The sequence below is a fragment of the Pleurodeles waltl genome, chromosome 4_2, assembly GCF_031143425.1.
Source record: "Pleurodeles waltl isolate 20211129_DDA chromosome 4_2, aPleWal1.hap1.20221129, whole genome shotgun sequence".
Classification (NCBI taxonomy): Eukaryota; Metazoa; Chordata; class Amphibia; order Caudata; family Salamandridae; genus Pleurodeles; species Pleurodeles waltl.
Genome location: NC_090443.1, coordinates 513,011,696 through 513,027,135, shown reverse-complemented (window position 1 = coordinate 513,027,135; position 15,440 = coordinate 513,011,696). Strand labels below are relative to the sequence as shown.

The 15,440-nt window shown below is 42.7% G+C and overlaps 1 protein-coding gene across 1 annotated transcript in view; it reads left to right on the top strand.

The window, feature by feature from the left end:
- The window catches only part of HMCN1 (hemicentin 1), a 1,093,576-nt gene that overhangs the window by 501,826 nt on the left and 576,310 nt on the right, over positions 1-15,440 (top strand). The window contains exons 23-26 of the mRNA XM_069232006.1: positions 5,377-5,504; positions 8,333-8,605; positions 12,041-12,136; positions 14,411-14,605. Of these exons, the coding sequence (XP_069088107.1) occupies positions 5,377-5,504; positions 8,333-8,605; positions 12,041-12,136; positions 14,411-14,605 (692 nt within the window). The remainder of the gene's footprint in view (positions 1-5,376; positions 5,505-8,332; positions 8,606-12,040; positions 12,137-14,410; positions 14,606-15,440) is intronic.

The following is a 15,440-nucleotide window of genomic DNA, read 5'->3' as shown; positions in this document are numbered from 1 at the left end:
TTGTCTACATTTCTTAAGAAGGAACTCTCCGATGCTGTACTTGTTGACGCCTGACGTTATTTATATAGCAACACAAAAGACTACTCCTTCTACTCTCATGTCCACCTTTTCTATTCTCACAATGATTACTTTTTGCACGACTCAGTAGGCAGGCAGACCATACAGGATGCTATCACTGAATATTTCAGACTTAACACTCTCCCCGATAAGTCCCCCACACTCTATGGGATGGCTACAAAGCCACTATACGAGGTGTCATCACCTCTTTCCCCATAGCTAGTGCTAGTAAAGCTCGCCTGTTTGAGGCAAAGCTTACGGAAGATATCCTCACCATGGAATGCTTCAACAAACAATATCTTCAAGAAGAGCGAACCACCAACTCGCTATTCTGCGGGGGCAACTTCAAGCACATAGAGTCAATAAAGCAACGTGCTCCCTTCTAGCATTAAAACAGAGATACTGTGAGGGAAGAGTAAGTTGGAACTCTCCTAGCATGCAGGCTCCATCAAAATATGTGAGGGCACTGATTGTCAAGCTTCAGACAGAGAACTCTGGGTGGGCTATTCAGGAATCAGACAAATAAGACGCCTTCCTGGCCTACTACCAGCGCCTTTACACCTTGGGAGGGGAAGGCCAAGCTGCAGTGGATTCCTATCTCCAGACCTGCCACTGGCAGACTTTGCCCTCCAATCTGGTCGAGGACGTGGAAGAGCCCTTTACCTCAGCAGAATTCCACAAAGCCCTGAAAGGCCTTCCAAGGGCAAGTCACCCAGCCCGATGACCTTACACCATCCTTTTACATTATATTCTTACCATAGATCCAAGATTAACTGCTTCAACTTCACAATTCCTTTACACACTCCACAGGCCTCTCTCCACCTATGTCTAATGCCGAGATTACTCTAATCCCCAAGCCTGGAAAAGATCCCACACTTTGCCCCTCCTACCATCCGATAGCCCTATTAAACACAGACGCCAAGCTTTACACATAAAATGCTGGCTAATCGCCTGGAGCCTGTTCTGCCTGGCATAACCGACCCTGACCAGGTGGGCTTCATACCCCACAGAAAGGGATCAGACAACATCCAGCGACTGGCCCATCTGGTTGAGAAGGCACACAGACCTGCCATCCCTGTCCTCCACCTCTCCCTTGATGCCAAAAAGGCCTTTGACAGGGTGAATTGGACCTTCCTGATGTCTTTCTTGCAAAAAGTGGGACTGGGACCCATCATGATCAGTAGGATTATGTCTTCATACACAACATCCACCGCCTCCTTCTGAGTTAAGGGCCAGAGTACTTGATCATTCCCACTCTCTGAGGCACTCAGCAGGGGTTCCCCTTGCCCGCCCTGCTATTTTCCCATGCAGTCGATACCCTTGGCTATCAATCTTCGATTATCCTCCGAAATGAAAGGCATTCCATTTGGTGGACAAGAACCCAAAGTTCTTTTTATGCAGATGACCTCCTCCTTGCTCTAACAGAAGCAGACACTTCTCTTCCTGCTGTGGTTCATACTCTCCACCTCTATAAGCAGGGCTCTGGTTACAAAATCAATGTGTCAAAACCCATGCCCTCAATCTCACCCTGACTCCACCACACCTTCAACGCTTGCGAGTGCTTACCCCTTTTCAATGGTCCTTAACCTCCATACAATATCTGGGCCTCACTATCACAAATTCACATCGACCAAAATCAACTGGTCACACTACCGTAAGACAATATTAGAAGATCTCAGACAATGATAGCCTCTCCAGATCTCTTGTCGGGGACACATCAAAGTTATTAAAATGAATATCATCCCCTGACTATTGCATCTCTTCCAATCATTGCCCACTCCTATTCCCCTTGATGATATCAAGCGGATGCAGGGCAGCCTATGCTCCTTCATCTGGAAGGTCAAAAACCCTCAGATATACACTGCACTCCTAATATTTCCCAAAAACCAGGCACTTGTAAGTTAGGGCATTGCCTACCCTAACATGCAAGACTACTACTGGGCAGCCCACCTGCGCTACCTTTCTGACTGGGGGGTGCGCGAAAGCAAGAAGCACTGGATTCACATAGACAGAGCTGTGGCCTTTCGCCCACTATGAGACCTTGCTTGCCTACCCGAAACAGCTTTGCCCTCGTACTGCATACATAGCCACTCCCATGCACACGGTACTGGAGATATGGGACAGACTAGCTACAACACAGGGGTTGTCCACATTTCTGTCTCCAAATACTCCAATCACCCATAACCCTGATTTCACACCGGCCCTCCCGGGATTCCTTCCCAGACTGGGTGCGAGGCGAATGCAGGGTCCTCCAAGACCTATTCCAAGGTGGGACTATCAAAGCATTTTCCCAGTGTAAAGCGGAATTTCACCTCCTGACTCTTCCCAACACCAGTATTTCAACTACAACACTGGTCTCTACAACCCCTCACTCCCTTTGAGACACTTGTCAGAAACTATCCAAAACATATGAAGTCCTCCAGCAATCACATCTCATACCTTACCACCCATATCAGTGAAATGGACAGAAGACGCTCTGCTAGATATCACCCAACAACAATGGGAGAGACATTCTACTTATCCATAGAAGCTGCTCCCAACAAGACACAGCATACAAGATTATGCTACAATGGAACTATACCCCTGCCCGCTTACGCACTATCTATCCCACAACCTCCCCCATGTGATGGCGCTGAAGGGGACTTACAGCATATTCGGTATACTTTGCTCTCTCTCAGAATTTTTGGGAAGGAGATTGTAAGTCATATCAAGGGCCCACTGGGATACCCAATAACGGCAGACTATCACACAATCATACTGGGAATCCGCCCAACCTCCTTAACGGGCATAACACATGCAGACTGATACCTTGTAAGCCACATGACTGGAGCAGCCAAACAGCTTATAGCCCGAGCTTGGAACTTCCCCTTCTTCCACTGGTAGCATCCTTGTTCATGCAGCTTTGGCACACCATAGCCATGGAACAATTGACACACAAGCTTTCCTTTACTGAAAAGAAGTTCCTGTGCCTGTGGACACCTCTCACTAACTACATTTACCATCTAGAATATCTATGCTTCCAAACCCCTAGACTCTGCGCATTACACCTGTTTGACTCCCTGGATTAGGAACACATACCCCTTTCCCCAACGGGCCCACCCGTGCCTCCTGAGCCACAATGCGTTGAACCCCAGCCTTACCCTCAGCCCCCCCGCTACAGCCGATACTGACCAGAGACTCTCCCCTCTCCTTCCTCTTTCTCTCATATATCCCTGTTCATTTTCTCCCTGTTTAACGTTTCCTTCTTTCACCTGCACGCGCAAAAATGTTTAGACGTAGCATAAAGTCTTCTACGTAGTACTTTGCTATAAGCACATTAACAGCATAGACCTGCTACCAAAAACTTCTACTTTTTCTCTCCTGCTATCACAGTCAAGACAGTGCTAACTTCTTTGAATTTTATCATAGTTTAATTGATTGTATTGCTGATTACGCGTGCAAATAAACAGCACTTTGTTCTTTCTGATACAAAGCTGATGTAAGAGTGCAAAATGTTAATAAAGAGATATTTAGTAAAGAAAGCTACAGTTCCTTCTCTTTAGTAGGTACTACTTGGTACATTTCTTTAAATGGGTTACTTTCTTTAAAGTGGTATGCCCTTTGTTCCCCTTTTCGATTGGTAATAAAGCCATCCTTTTGCTCAATTCACTTCGATTTTTCCAGCTCAAATTAACACTTGTTTTCCAGGGCATTAGTGCTCCCAGACTAGCACAGAGGGAACTGGGGTTTTATAATAACCACCCATCCCTATAAGTAGATACCATGCTTTAAAGAATAATTATTGCTAATAAGTCAATAGAAGCATTTCTTAGCAGCAAGGTGTTGAATTTGGTGTCCGCCCTATCACCTTGTTGAGTTACAAAACGGTCTTCATCATCCTGCCATATATCTGTCCAGTCCCTTGGTTTTTATGCTCCTTTGAGGGATAAAACATAGGACCTTATTTAGTGTTTTGGGGATGCAGGACATCTGCTAAAAAGCAGTGAATGTGTTGTCAGCTCTTTTTGAAACTGCACAGAAGCCCTATACACCTAAAAAAGGTTGGATGGAACATCCTCTGATTTTTTTTGGCAGATGTCCAACATCTGCAAAACTCTAATGAGGCCCAGAGATTTTCCTTGAGCCTGATGATGACAGAAGCAACAAATATTTACTCCACCTAAACCCCATGCATGTATAGGTGAGAATCACCATTAGTACTTCAGGAATTGATTGTTCTTGCTTCAAATCGCCACGTGATGATGCTGAACTGTATCTTTTGCCCTGCTCTCTGGTCCTTGCTTATGATGTGATCAAATATATGAAGTAACACTAGTTACTCCTGTGATGTACGTGTAACAAATGCTTATATCACAATCTTGCCCAAAAACGTAGATAAATTCGGATTCATCACCGATAGGAAGAGAACTCTAGAGCAACAGTGTGCAAGTGTGTGCAGTACCTGTTTTATAGGTCTGAATTGAATCAAGGTTTTTAGGATATATAAGACAGATACACATCCATAAAAGCGAATGTCATTGATACACATGTTCATAGTCAGAGGTTGTCCTGATAATGTGGTATTAATAGGCCTACAGTGGGTAGTGCCACAAACTGTGATTCTGGAATACAGGCAATTATTTGTTCTCAGCAAGGTACCACTTTTTGGGAATCTTAATCTCAGATTTGGAGTTCTTTGTGCATGGTATAGTGGTTGGCTTCATGTATTGCTTTTTATGTGATTTTACACTTTCTTTGCATGGATCTTAGTTTGAAAAGAACTCACACGTTATAATTTATGCATCCTGATAACTTTTTAACATGGCACTTGCTGCTCACAGTTCTACAGTTTCACCACTCTGCAAATGTGTGTTACTATTATACTAGTGGATAGTACTCAGTTGCACAACCTGTATTAATCTCTGCATTAATATCAGTTAATTTGGCACATAAGGCATATACATATCAGCCACTGCATATCTCAGTCACTATGCCATTGAAAGTCTATGCATCAGTTATATGACACATAAAGACTGTGCGTAAATTACTGCTCGACGGACTGCTTGTACACCATCTTATGTGGCAACTTAATATTGGTATTCATTTTACAACTGAAACTGGAAACTTTGAAGATACTGATCTTGCAAGACCTAACCTGTGGGGATTTCAGCCACGACATCCGGCTAGTGTTTGGTATACCAAAAAGTGGTGTATTGGGGGATTGGGTGTCATACAAATAAGGATACGAGAGATGTTTGGAAGGCAATTTGGGGAACAACTAAGAACTTTTTGGAATGTTTTGCTATTTTCTTTCAAGCTATGCTCATTATTTAATTCCAGGCACACCATTCTTTCCTCTGGGTCGATGAAAGTGCTGGAGACGAGGGTGTCAGATAGCGGCTTGTACCTCTGTGTGGCCTCCAACATAGCTGGAAATGTGACTCAGTCAGTAAAACTGAGTGTTCATGGTGAGTTTTAAACCCAACCCCAACTGACGTGCAGTGTGCGAGAGTGATTTTAAATCATCATTACCTAAGAAAGTGAGAAGCTGTAGTATGAGATATCTCACGTAAGGCACCTGCACTCATTTTTGGGGACCAGCTTAGTTTTCCATCATGAGGACTTTGTCTATGCCAACAGACAGGAAGGCAGAATCAGGGGGAAAGATAAGAAAGTAATGACAAGGGAGAAAGTAGTGTTGAAAAGACCCTGCAACAGTGAGACAAAGAGATATGAAGTGTATAATAGTGGAAAAAATAGTCATGGAGTGTGATCAAGACTAGGCACCTTTGGGTTTCAGCGACCTCGGCATTCGTCAGTGCTATTGTGGGCTTTTAAAAAAAAACTTTGGGCCACCACATTATTATTATTATTATTATTTTTTACTAATTAAGCACTGGCTAGGGTGTGTACAACTTGTTTTATTCTTCTGGGTTGTACAGTTGCCCTACAAGCTACAAGCCAAGGAACCACAAACAGCATATCTTTGAGCTGCACTAAGTTTTGATAAGTACTATACAGGTCCTCATTACTTGTGGTGTTATTCCATCCCAAATTGGTAATTCTGGGTGGACTAGCCCAACTTGCAATTCTGAGTAGCCCGGTGTCTCCTGATGCAGAACTACCTAGTACAGAAATTCCAGACCAAGTCATCCTGGGTCTCCAAACACCGGACCTGGGAATCCTATATCTGGAGACAACATGCCTGTTGTTTCACTTGATGCATTTTGTGCATCTGGTGAAACCACTACAGGGGATAGGGCAAGGTCTGAGAGCAGGAGCATATCTTGGCTCACCTAGCCCATGCAGTACAAAAGGGGAAGCTATAATGCGGCACCTGGCAGGTTAATAACACCCCCTGCATTCTCCTCCTAGCAACAAGGCCGAGTGTAAGGATGCACCCTGGCATCTGCAGAGCACCTGTCCACCTTCTCCTCCCACTTACCCTTACCCCTTACCCCTCCCTCGGACACACAGACAGCACTGGCTCAAAGCTATGCTTAGGCCTGCATGCCCTGCCCATAAAATTATTAAGATTAAAAGTTAGGACAGCTGCTGGTATTGTTATATCAGGCAAATGTATTTACTGTTCTGTTACCCCTCCAACACCGTCCTCCCACCCACAAGAAGATATCAATGGGCCATACATTTCTTCCCCAGACATTTTAGAATGACTGAAGTAAAACAACATTTACAATTCAGAACTTTTCAAGAGGTGACTTCAGAATTATCACCATGTATTGCAACAACTTAATACTCATTACTCCCACCCCTTACCCCCAAGATACCATCAATGTACTGTCTCCACCAGGGAATTTTAGTGTCCTTTTGCTATTAATCATAATATCAGTGTTGTAAAGTGGGACATACCTGATCCAATCATGTTTAACTGTACTTATGTTAACAGCATGACCTAATAAAACATAAAAAATGATTTATTCACATGTTTGTTCAAGTGCAGTGTGTCTAATGCAATCACTTCATGTGCAGTGCAGCAGTAGTGGAGGAAAATATTGTTTCCTACAGACTGACTTGGTGGATGGGTCCAATTAGGGATAAATACAAAGGTCTAGATCCAGATAGGATGAATAACGTCAAAAACACCCTGTATATTATTTATATAGTTGCAACAAGAACCACCACAATGATTCCTATTAAAAGTATATATATGTCTTAACAATTTAGACAACAGTAATAATTCATAAAGGCAGAGTTACAACAGAGAACAATTGAGATGATGGGCATAATGCTCAAAGATATGGTAAACATGATTAACAAATGTGGAGCTCCTAAAGCGTGAAGGACTGCAGCTGCATACACGGTTATTTAGGACAGAAGGTCAGAGACAAATTGTCTAGTTCATGTTCCAAATGAATTTAAAGGCTTTGAGGGCCTTATTACGACCCTGGGGGACTAATGACCGCCAGGGTCGTGGTGCTGGTCAGACCGCCGCCAATGTGGCGGTCTGACTGCCACATTACGACCGCCAGCGCCCTTGGGATTACGACCTGCCAGCCATTTCATGGCGGTAACCCCACCATGAAAAGTCTGGCAGAGACGTGGTGCAGGGTGCCCCAAGGGGTCCCCTGCACTGCCCATGCACTTGGCATGGGCAGTGCTGGGGCCCTCCTGGCTCCCCTGACCATCACTCTGCTGGTGCACCCTATGCACTACAGCATTGCAGCCGGCTCTTTTGCATGCTGGAGACAATGCTGTAGGCCGTTTCCTGCTGGGCCAGTGGGAAATTCATAATGGGGCTGGCAGGGAGGTGGCCGCACTGGTTGCAACCTACCCGTTGGGACTTCAGTGGACGGGCTTTTCCATCAGCCGAAGTTGTAATGACCCCCTTAATGTTTAGGCAACTATTTCTGTCGTCTGACTGACCTTACAGCATACTCATTCTTTGCTCTATTGTTGAGGCACTTGTGCATTGCAAGGGGTGTGTGCATGTTGGTTCCATGCTGAGAAGAAAGGTGCATGATGCAGGCTGTATTATTTCTAAAGAATTTAGTTACACATGGAGATATACACGTTTTCTGTGTGTGTTAATGTGTGTTTGTATACATGCATTTTTGGTGTGCAATGTCTAGGAGTGGATAGGTAGAAAATTCCATTAAAATTTAATTAGCTAGAAGTAATTTGAAAGAATATTTGCAAATTTCCTACTCGATGATGCTGAGTAGTATGGTAAGATCACTTGGTACAACTCCAAATATTCAAGCTCCTTGTCATTCTAAAGTTGTCAGTTTCTGAACCAATATATATTCCTTTCTGCAATATTTTGTACCTTTTTCAGTTCCTCCAAAAATACAGCGAGGTCCTCGAGTCCTGAAGGTCCAGGTAGGACACCGGGTCGACATCCAATGCAGTGCCCATGGGATTCCCCCTCCAGAGATCACCTGGTCCAAGGATGGAAGCATTGTCCTCATAGATGGTGGGCAGTATGTTTCCTCTGATGATGGAACACTGAGCATTGATAAAGCAGAGGTGTCCGACTCTGGCATTTACAAGTGTATTGCGAGTAACATAGCTGGCCATGATGAAGCAGATGTGACTATAGAAGTTCAAGGTAATTTTTTTATAAAATTAAAGTAATTGCAATTAGCATTAGGTAGGTATTTCATACTTTGCTGTTTGGTAAATTTAAAAGAATTTGCTTTGCTAAAATTCTGCCTTAGATGTTTTAATTTAAAAATACTAAAGAAAGCCAAATGTAGGACCACTACAAACCACTCCCCTGTTAATCTGTTGGAACCTAGCTAGAGAGGATGCTGTTAAACATTTCAAGTTAAAGGTGAAGCACATCCCCGTGAAAGTAGCCCTGCTTGAGATAAATAAAGGGAAAAATGTATCTTCTTACACCTTACTTTTGCCAGTTCTCTCCTGTCAAACATTGTCATTCGATGTGAATTGTCAAGCTCTTTAAGGGTTGGTGAATGATTTTATCGCAACATGCCTTAAGTCATGTCTGGTGTTAGTAGGGTTTCTCTACTATTACAAGGTAGGTAGTTAGGTATGATGTGAAGCATTGATGTTATTGCAGGGTATATACTATTAAAAGCACCTGTGGCATTCTCTTATGTTACAAATCATAGGCCCTCATTATGACCTTGGCGGGCAGCTGATCTGACCGCCGGGCGGCTGCCAATGCAGCAGCACTCCCGCTGCGGTCATTATGAGATCCCCGCTGGGCCGGCGGGCGGAAACCTCGTTTCAGCCCGCCGGCCCAGCGGGGATCTCGGCCGCAACACAGGAGCTGGCTCCAAATGGATCCGGCGGTGTTGCGGCCGTACGACGGGTGCAGTTGCACCCGTTGCGCTTTTCACTGTCTGCATAGCAGACAGTGAAAAGCTGGATGGGGCCCTGTCAGGGGGCCCCTGCACTGCCCATGCCAGTGTCATGAGCAGTGCAGGGGCCCCCAGGGGCCCCGCGACTCCCCACACCGCCAGCCTTTTGCTGGCGGTTCTAACCGCCAGGAAAAGGCTGGCGGTCGGGGACTCGTAATTCCTTGCAGCGCTGCCCAGGCAGATTATCACCACCGGGGCAAATGTGGCGGGAAACCGCCGGCCCCGGCGGTCCGACCGCAGCGCTTCCGCCACAGTCAAAATACCAAAGATTGCACCGCCAGCCTGTTGGACCCTATAATGTCTATTTTACTTGTTATCGTGATTTGGGGTGCTGTGGAAGAGACACCATGGTTTAAAGAAAACAGCATGGTAAGAAAGGTCGCATGAACCCTTCATATCTATTAGTCTAGCCTAAGAGAAAATGTAACACTAGGGCCCTGATTTTCAAACTGCACTTTGTAGTACTTTTTGTAGTAATACAAAATATTCTACAAAATGCAGTTCACAAACTATGTGCAGAGCTTTAGGACTCTGCACTCCCTATACTTTTGTGTGCAGAGTTCTCTGCCCCAACTGCGAAGTCTTCAGTTTCATATAAAGCTTAATTTTGCCTTTGAGATTCAGGACCTAAATTAGTAAATGGATGAGAGAGAGGAAGAGAGAGAGAGAAAGAAAGGGACGAAGAAAGTGAGAGAGAAGAAGAGAGAGATGGTATTTAAATTATGTCACCCTGTACATCTGTTCTACATGTTTCAAAGGCAAAACAGTGGTACAACTATTTCAAAATGTGTTTATAAAAACATGGTTATAGTTATTCTCAAGCTTGAGGATTTGTAACTTAATAATTGCTGTTTACCCTATGGTGCAGGTGGGTACATACCTCTTGGGTATTGTTTGTGAAATGAAATGCCTGTGAACTAGAGAGAAAGATCAGGCTGACCACTTGTGTGATTGCTAGGCAGAGGAGTTATAGGAGTATGGGTGCAAAATAGGCAAATTTTAGTGCTCCAAACACCTTTCTTGCAACTGCCTTGTATACGTCTTTCAAGCAGTCATTCACTCCTTACAAATTTTGTGCAGCAGGAAACAAATGCAGTTACTACTGTTCCTGTGGCTCTGGTGGTGAGATGTTTTTAGTGTAGGTAGGCCTCAGAAATTGCAGTTGATGGTTGTAGAAGGGTCGCACTAAGTAACTAACTTTTGCGTTGACTGTTTGTGGTCTAGGATTCATCCATAATAATTATTTCTTGTGGCTTTGTTACTTGACCTGCCTAAAAGATCTCTTTATGAGACTGTTAAGCTGTAAAACCCCACAGGAATCATTTCTGCTTTTCCCTCTTTAAATTTAGGTTTATCCACAGTTTTATGAACCATTTTGTTCAGCGTCCCAGGTTGAGAATCACAGCCATGGCTATGCAATTCTACATGGTAGTTTTTCGAAGATCAGTAGTTTACTGTAATAGTAAAAAGGACACCTCTGTGTCTCTACACTGGAAGTAGGCAAAGCAGTCTCAAATCCTGGCTTTAAATCAAAAGATAGAGGCACATGAAAAGAAATGGTGTTATAACACATATTTTATTCGTTGGCAGATGGGTGTAGAAACTTAGATTCTGACATTCAATGGCAACCACTCTTTCCAGTCTGTCAATGCCTGTCTGCTCTTGACATGCCACCTTACATAAGCTTGAACTTTACTCATTCTTACAATGTATTATTGCTCCCAATGTCTGCTAGGTGTAGCATTTGGGGAAAGCAGAGACCTACCATTTTTTAATTTTTTTTTTTTTATATGGTTTTATAGCACAGACATGGTATGGAGCGTAAGAGGTGAATGTTCACAAACTATAAATGCATCTAAACCTATGGGGATAATAAGTTGCAGCCTAAGCCTACACAACTACAGTCACAAACAACAGGATTTCACAGAAAAAAAGAATACACAGGTGAGGTGAAAGAGGTAGGAGCAATTATGGAAAAATTCAATTCGAGAACAAGGCACCTATGAACGGGAAAAGCATTAGTAGAAAGTAGGAGAAACAGTGGCATGGACATTAAAATGGCCAGCAAGGGAGAAAATAATTACACTAGTTTAATGGAGTCAGGTAAGGGAGTAACGTAGTTATTGTGAAGTCGAGAGATATGGAGGTAAAAAGAGACACAAACTAGATGTATAGATAGAAGAGGGCAAAGAACGAAGAGTTCACAATTATCCTTAAATGGCAGATGGCAAGTCAGTTTGCAGTTTTCCACAGATGACATGGCTGTATCTGAGTGTTCTGCTATCACTTGGCTTCCTGCCTTAAGTGTGGTAGCCATTTTCCCCTATTTGGCGTGCCCCGGGCCTTTTTAAAATAAATCTTTTCTGGTAATCTATGATATAATTTTCATTTTTTGTTACACTTAACAGAAGTAAAGGTACTAAAAATGAGTCTGCTTCCTGCAAACCTGCCCTCAAGCTCAGCACTTAATAAATCAATGATTGGTTCATTATTTCATCAGGAGTACCAAGAAAAAACATTCTGGTTTCTTTTTCCAATAAAATTAAATACCAGGATGTCAATCCATCAAAGAGATCACTGAAAATATATTAACTGCCATGTACGATCCAGAGTTTTTGGTCTAATTCCTAATTCAAACTCCAATATTGCTCTTTTAGAGCCTCCATCGGTAGAAGAGCTGCAGCCTCCTTACAACACGCCCTACCAGGAGAGGGTAGCCAATCAACGCATTGCCTTCCCTTGTCCAGTCAAAGGTAAGCTTATGAGAGACCACAAATGCCTGCTTTTAGAAACATTGGTTTACAAAGTTTAGTTTGTGTGGATTCTGCCATAATTTCAACAAGGATTGTTAGCCCTCCCCCACCTTTTCTGAAATGTCAGATTTAGATGTGATTGGTTAATGTTTTAGGCCCGTTTGTGAAAGACAGCACAGTGCGTGTAGTGGTCCAGTCCAATTTTGTGTCAAAGTTGGTCTGAAGTACAATTATTAGAGCTACATAAAGGATATTGCATCACTATATGCCCCAGTGATGTGTGCCAATTAAGTGGCATTATGCTTATTTTAAGATCTTTACGATATTGTAGAGATCATTAATGTGTTCATCAGCAATGCCAGGGCTGAGTATGTAATGTGCTAGAGTGTGTTTTGTGGCCTTCCCTTTATGCCAGCTATTTCTTAGCACTTTGCTTGGGGTGGTGGATATGTATGTTAAGAAATTCATTTTTCGGTGTCCTTCACTCAACATATTTTGCAAAGATTTGTGTACAATAGCCTTCTTGTCTACTCAATGACTTGTACACAGTGCCAAACTGATTTGCAAGTCACTGGAACTTGCCTAACATCATTGAATGCTGCTCTCACATCAGACACAAATGTCAACAATGTATTTGTTACAGAAAGGTAGATATCCATTGTGAGTGGATATCTATTTACCCTAACCCCCTCCAAAGAAGGGGCATATATGTTAACAGTGCAGTGTGTGAAAAGCATGCAAGCTGCACAATCCTTCTCCTTTTGTGGGAAACTTACTGAAGTGGCCACTGTGTGCTATGCAAGCACAGGTAATTTTAAACAACACATAGAACAGAGTGTACAAAGACAAGACATCTACACCAACCTGGTTTCAAGGCAACAAAATACTATTCGCCCACTACTCTACCACTTGGAGGGGATACCATATTGCAGCATCCAGCAGTAAAGCACACCTGCGCTCAATACTACAAAAATCCTTGCATCAGCTTTCATAAAAGTATTAGAACTGAAAGGATGCTGGCATGCTAGCTGATAAAGGTTTGGATAATAACGGCTCACATTTTACTGTGTACTTAATAAAGACCTCTCCTTTACACATACACAGAATAGTACTTACTCATATGGCTGCCATTTTCTTCAGTCAGTTGCTTGAAAGTTCAGAGTGGCACCAGGCTTGTGTGGTGGATTAATGCCATACTGTTTTGCAGAACTAGCCACCATAGTTTGCAGTGGAGGTCAGTCGGTTGAAGAATGGATAAATAATGCAGGTGATTTGAAGGCCCTACAATTGGTGTGGGCATATTCCTTAAATTTAGCAGGTCTTCCCGCACTAGAATACCTGTTACAGCACTGCCTCCATTGTAGTTAGTACAGCTTGGCATAAACCACCATCTGTTCTCAAAGAAAATATAGTTTGGTTCAAGGGTGGCTACTTTTATTGGTAGCCACAAGTATGGTCTTTCCTGACTTGCTGCTCTTTAGATGAACATGTAGAGGCCCCCTCTCATGGAAAGATGCAGAACTCAATGCAATTTGCAATCTCTTGTTTGTTAATGGGAATGTAATTTTCAATACATGTAGTGTGCTAATAGTTTGCATTGCAAATTGTCCATTCACATTGGGTAGAAAAACGATCTGCCTAATGAATCTCAATTAAACACATCACAGTGTGAGTCTCCCTGTGATTAGCTGTCAATGCCCAAATGGAGGCCCGCAAAGCACAGCAGACTTCAATCTAAACATTTGCTTTCCAAAAAAGAAAAACATTTTTTAAAATCAGCCAGTGACACTTAAAGGAACCCCATTTGGGGTAACATTGGGGGAGCAATCAATAGTGCCTTGGTCTCATCTGACTGCCCAGAGATTGACAACCACATTCACAAAGAAATAGGTGTTCCTAGGGAATATCTCCCCTACTGCAAAACACTTACCATTTATTTTCAGGTATCAGAAACGTATCAATGGATTGCAACTGAAATTACTGTCATAAACCATACCTTAGGTGACTCAGAACTAATCAGGCGTACCACTTTAACGGCCGCTCTTAATGGTGACTTCGAATGCATTGCAAAATTGGTTTCATACAGATAAAAAAACATTTTGAAAATCGTAAGGTTTATGAATGAAAAATGGCTTTGTACATCTGGCCTGTCAGCTCTAAAAGGTCATTTGTTCCTAAGTGAATGCCTTGCTGGATTCCTTGAGCATCCTTGTCTTTCTTCATATTATTTAAGTGTCTCTATGTTGCCTTAAGAAAACTCATTTTTTCTGCCAGGTGTTCCAAAGCCAATCATCAAATGGATGCGCAACGGAAAAGATCTGACTGGGAATGAGCCGGGCATATCCATTCAAGAGGATGGCGCCTTGTTGATCATTGATTCCGTTAGCCCCTATGACAATGGCGAGTATACCTGTGTAGCTGTCAATGAGGCTGGTGCCACGGAACGGAAGTACAACCTCAAGGTACATGGTAAGTCACAAACCTCCCTTACCACAATATTTTGCTTCTGAAAGCAAGATTTCTTTCAATGTCTTTTAAAGCTTTTTTATGTCTTTGCTCATTTTAGGTTGTTTCTCAGTAAGTATGCTGTCAGTTCTTTGTACCAGATACTGAAGAAAATGTATACTTCATAGGTCTGTCAATGATTTGAAAGAGATTTTCTTAAAATGTTTATGTGTTGACTTGGTTTAAATCTTTATTATGGTATTTTCCATCTTTTATTAATCTTTAGTTAGTGATTCCTACTTCTGGTTATGAGATCTGCAGCCTTTACCCTTCATATAGGATCTTGGCACATATGTTTATTGGCTAAACAAACCTATGTAGGTTTAAAGCTCAAAGGTATTGACCTGATATATGGCCCTATTTGATAGCACTAGGAGAAAGAGGGGCTCACAAATCAAATTTTATTAGACATTGATCAGTGGATGCCTGTGATAGACACCTGCTTAACTTAAGGCTAGATTGATTAAGAAAGGAACTCGTCACGTTGAGGTAATGTTGATATTCAGTATGCTTTATTTTACGCAAAGAGAATCAACAAAATAAGTCTTGGAGGGGTTCACAGAAGCAAGAAATAAATGGGTGTGATGATTAGCCACTTTCCTAAAGTTCCTGTAGTTAGTTAAGCAGAGGAGGAAGAAGTGAAAGATGATTGGACTGCAAGGGCCAGGAGAAAAGAGAGTAATTAAAGTAATTAAGTAATTAAAGAGGAAATGATGGGGCAGGTGGTACAAACATTTCATTGTTAGCTTATTAAAAAGAATAGACATTTGGGAAGTTGCAACTGGTAGTGTATTCCAGG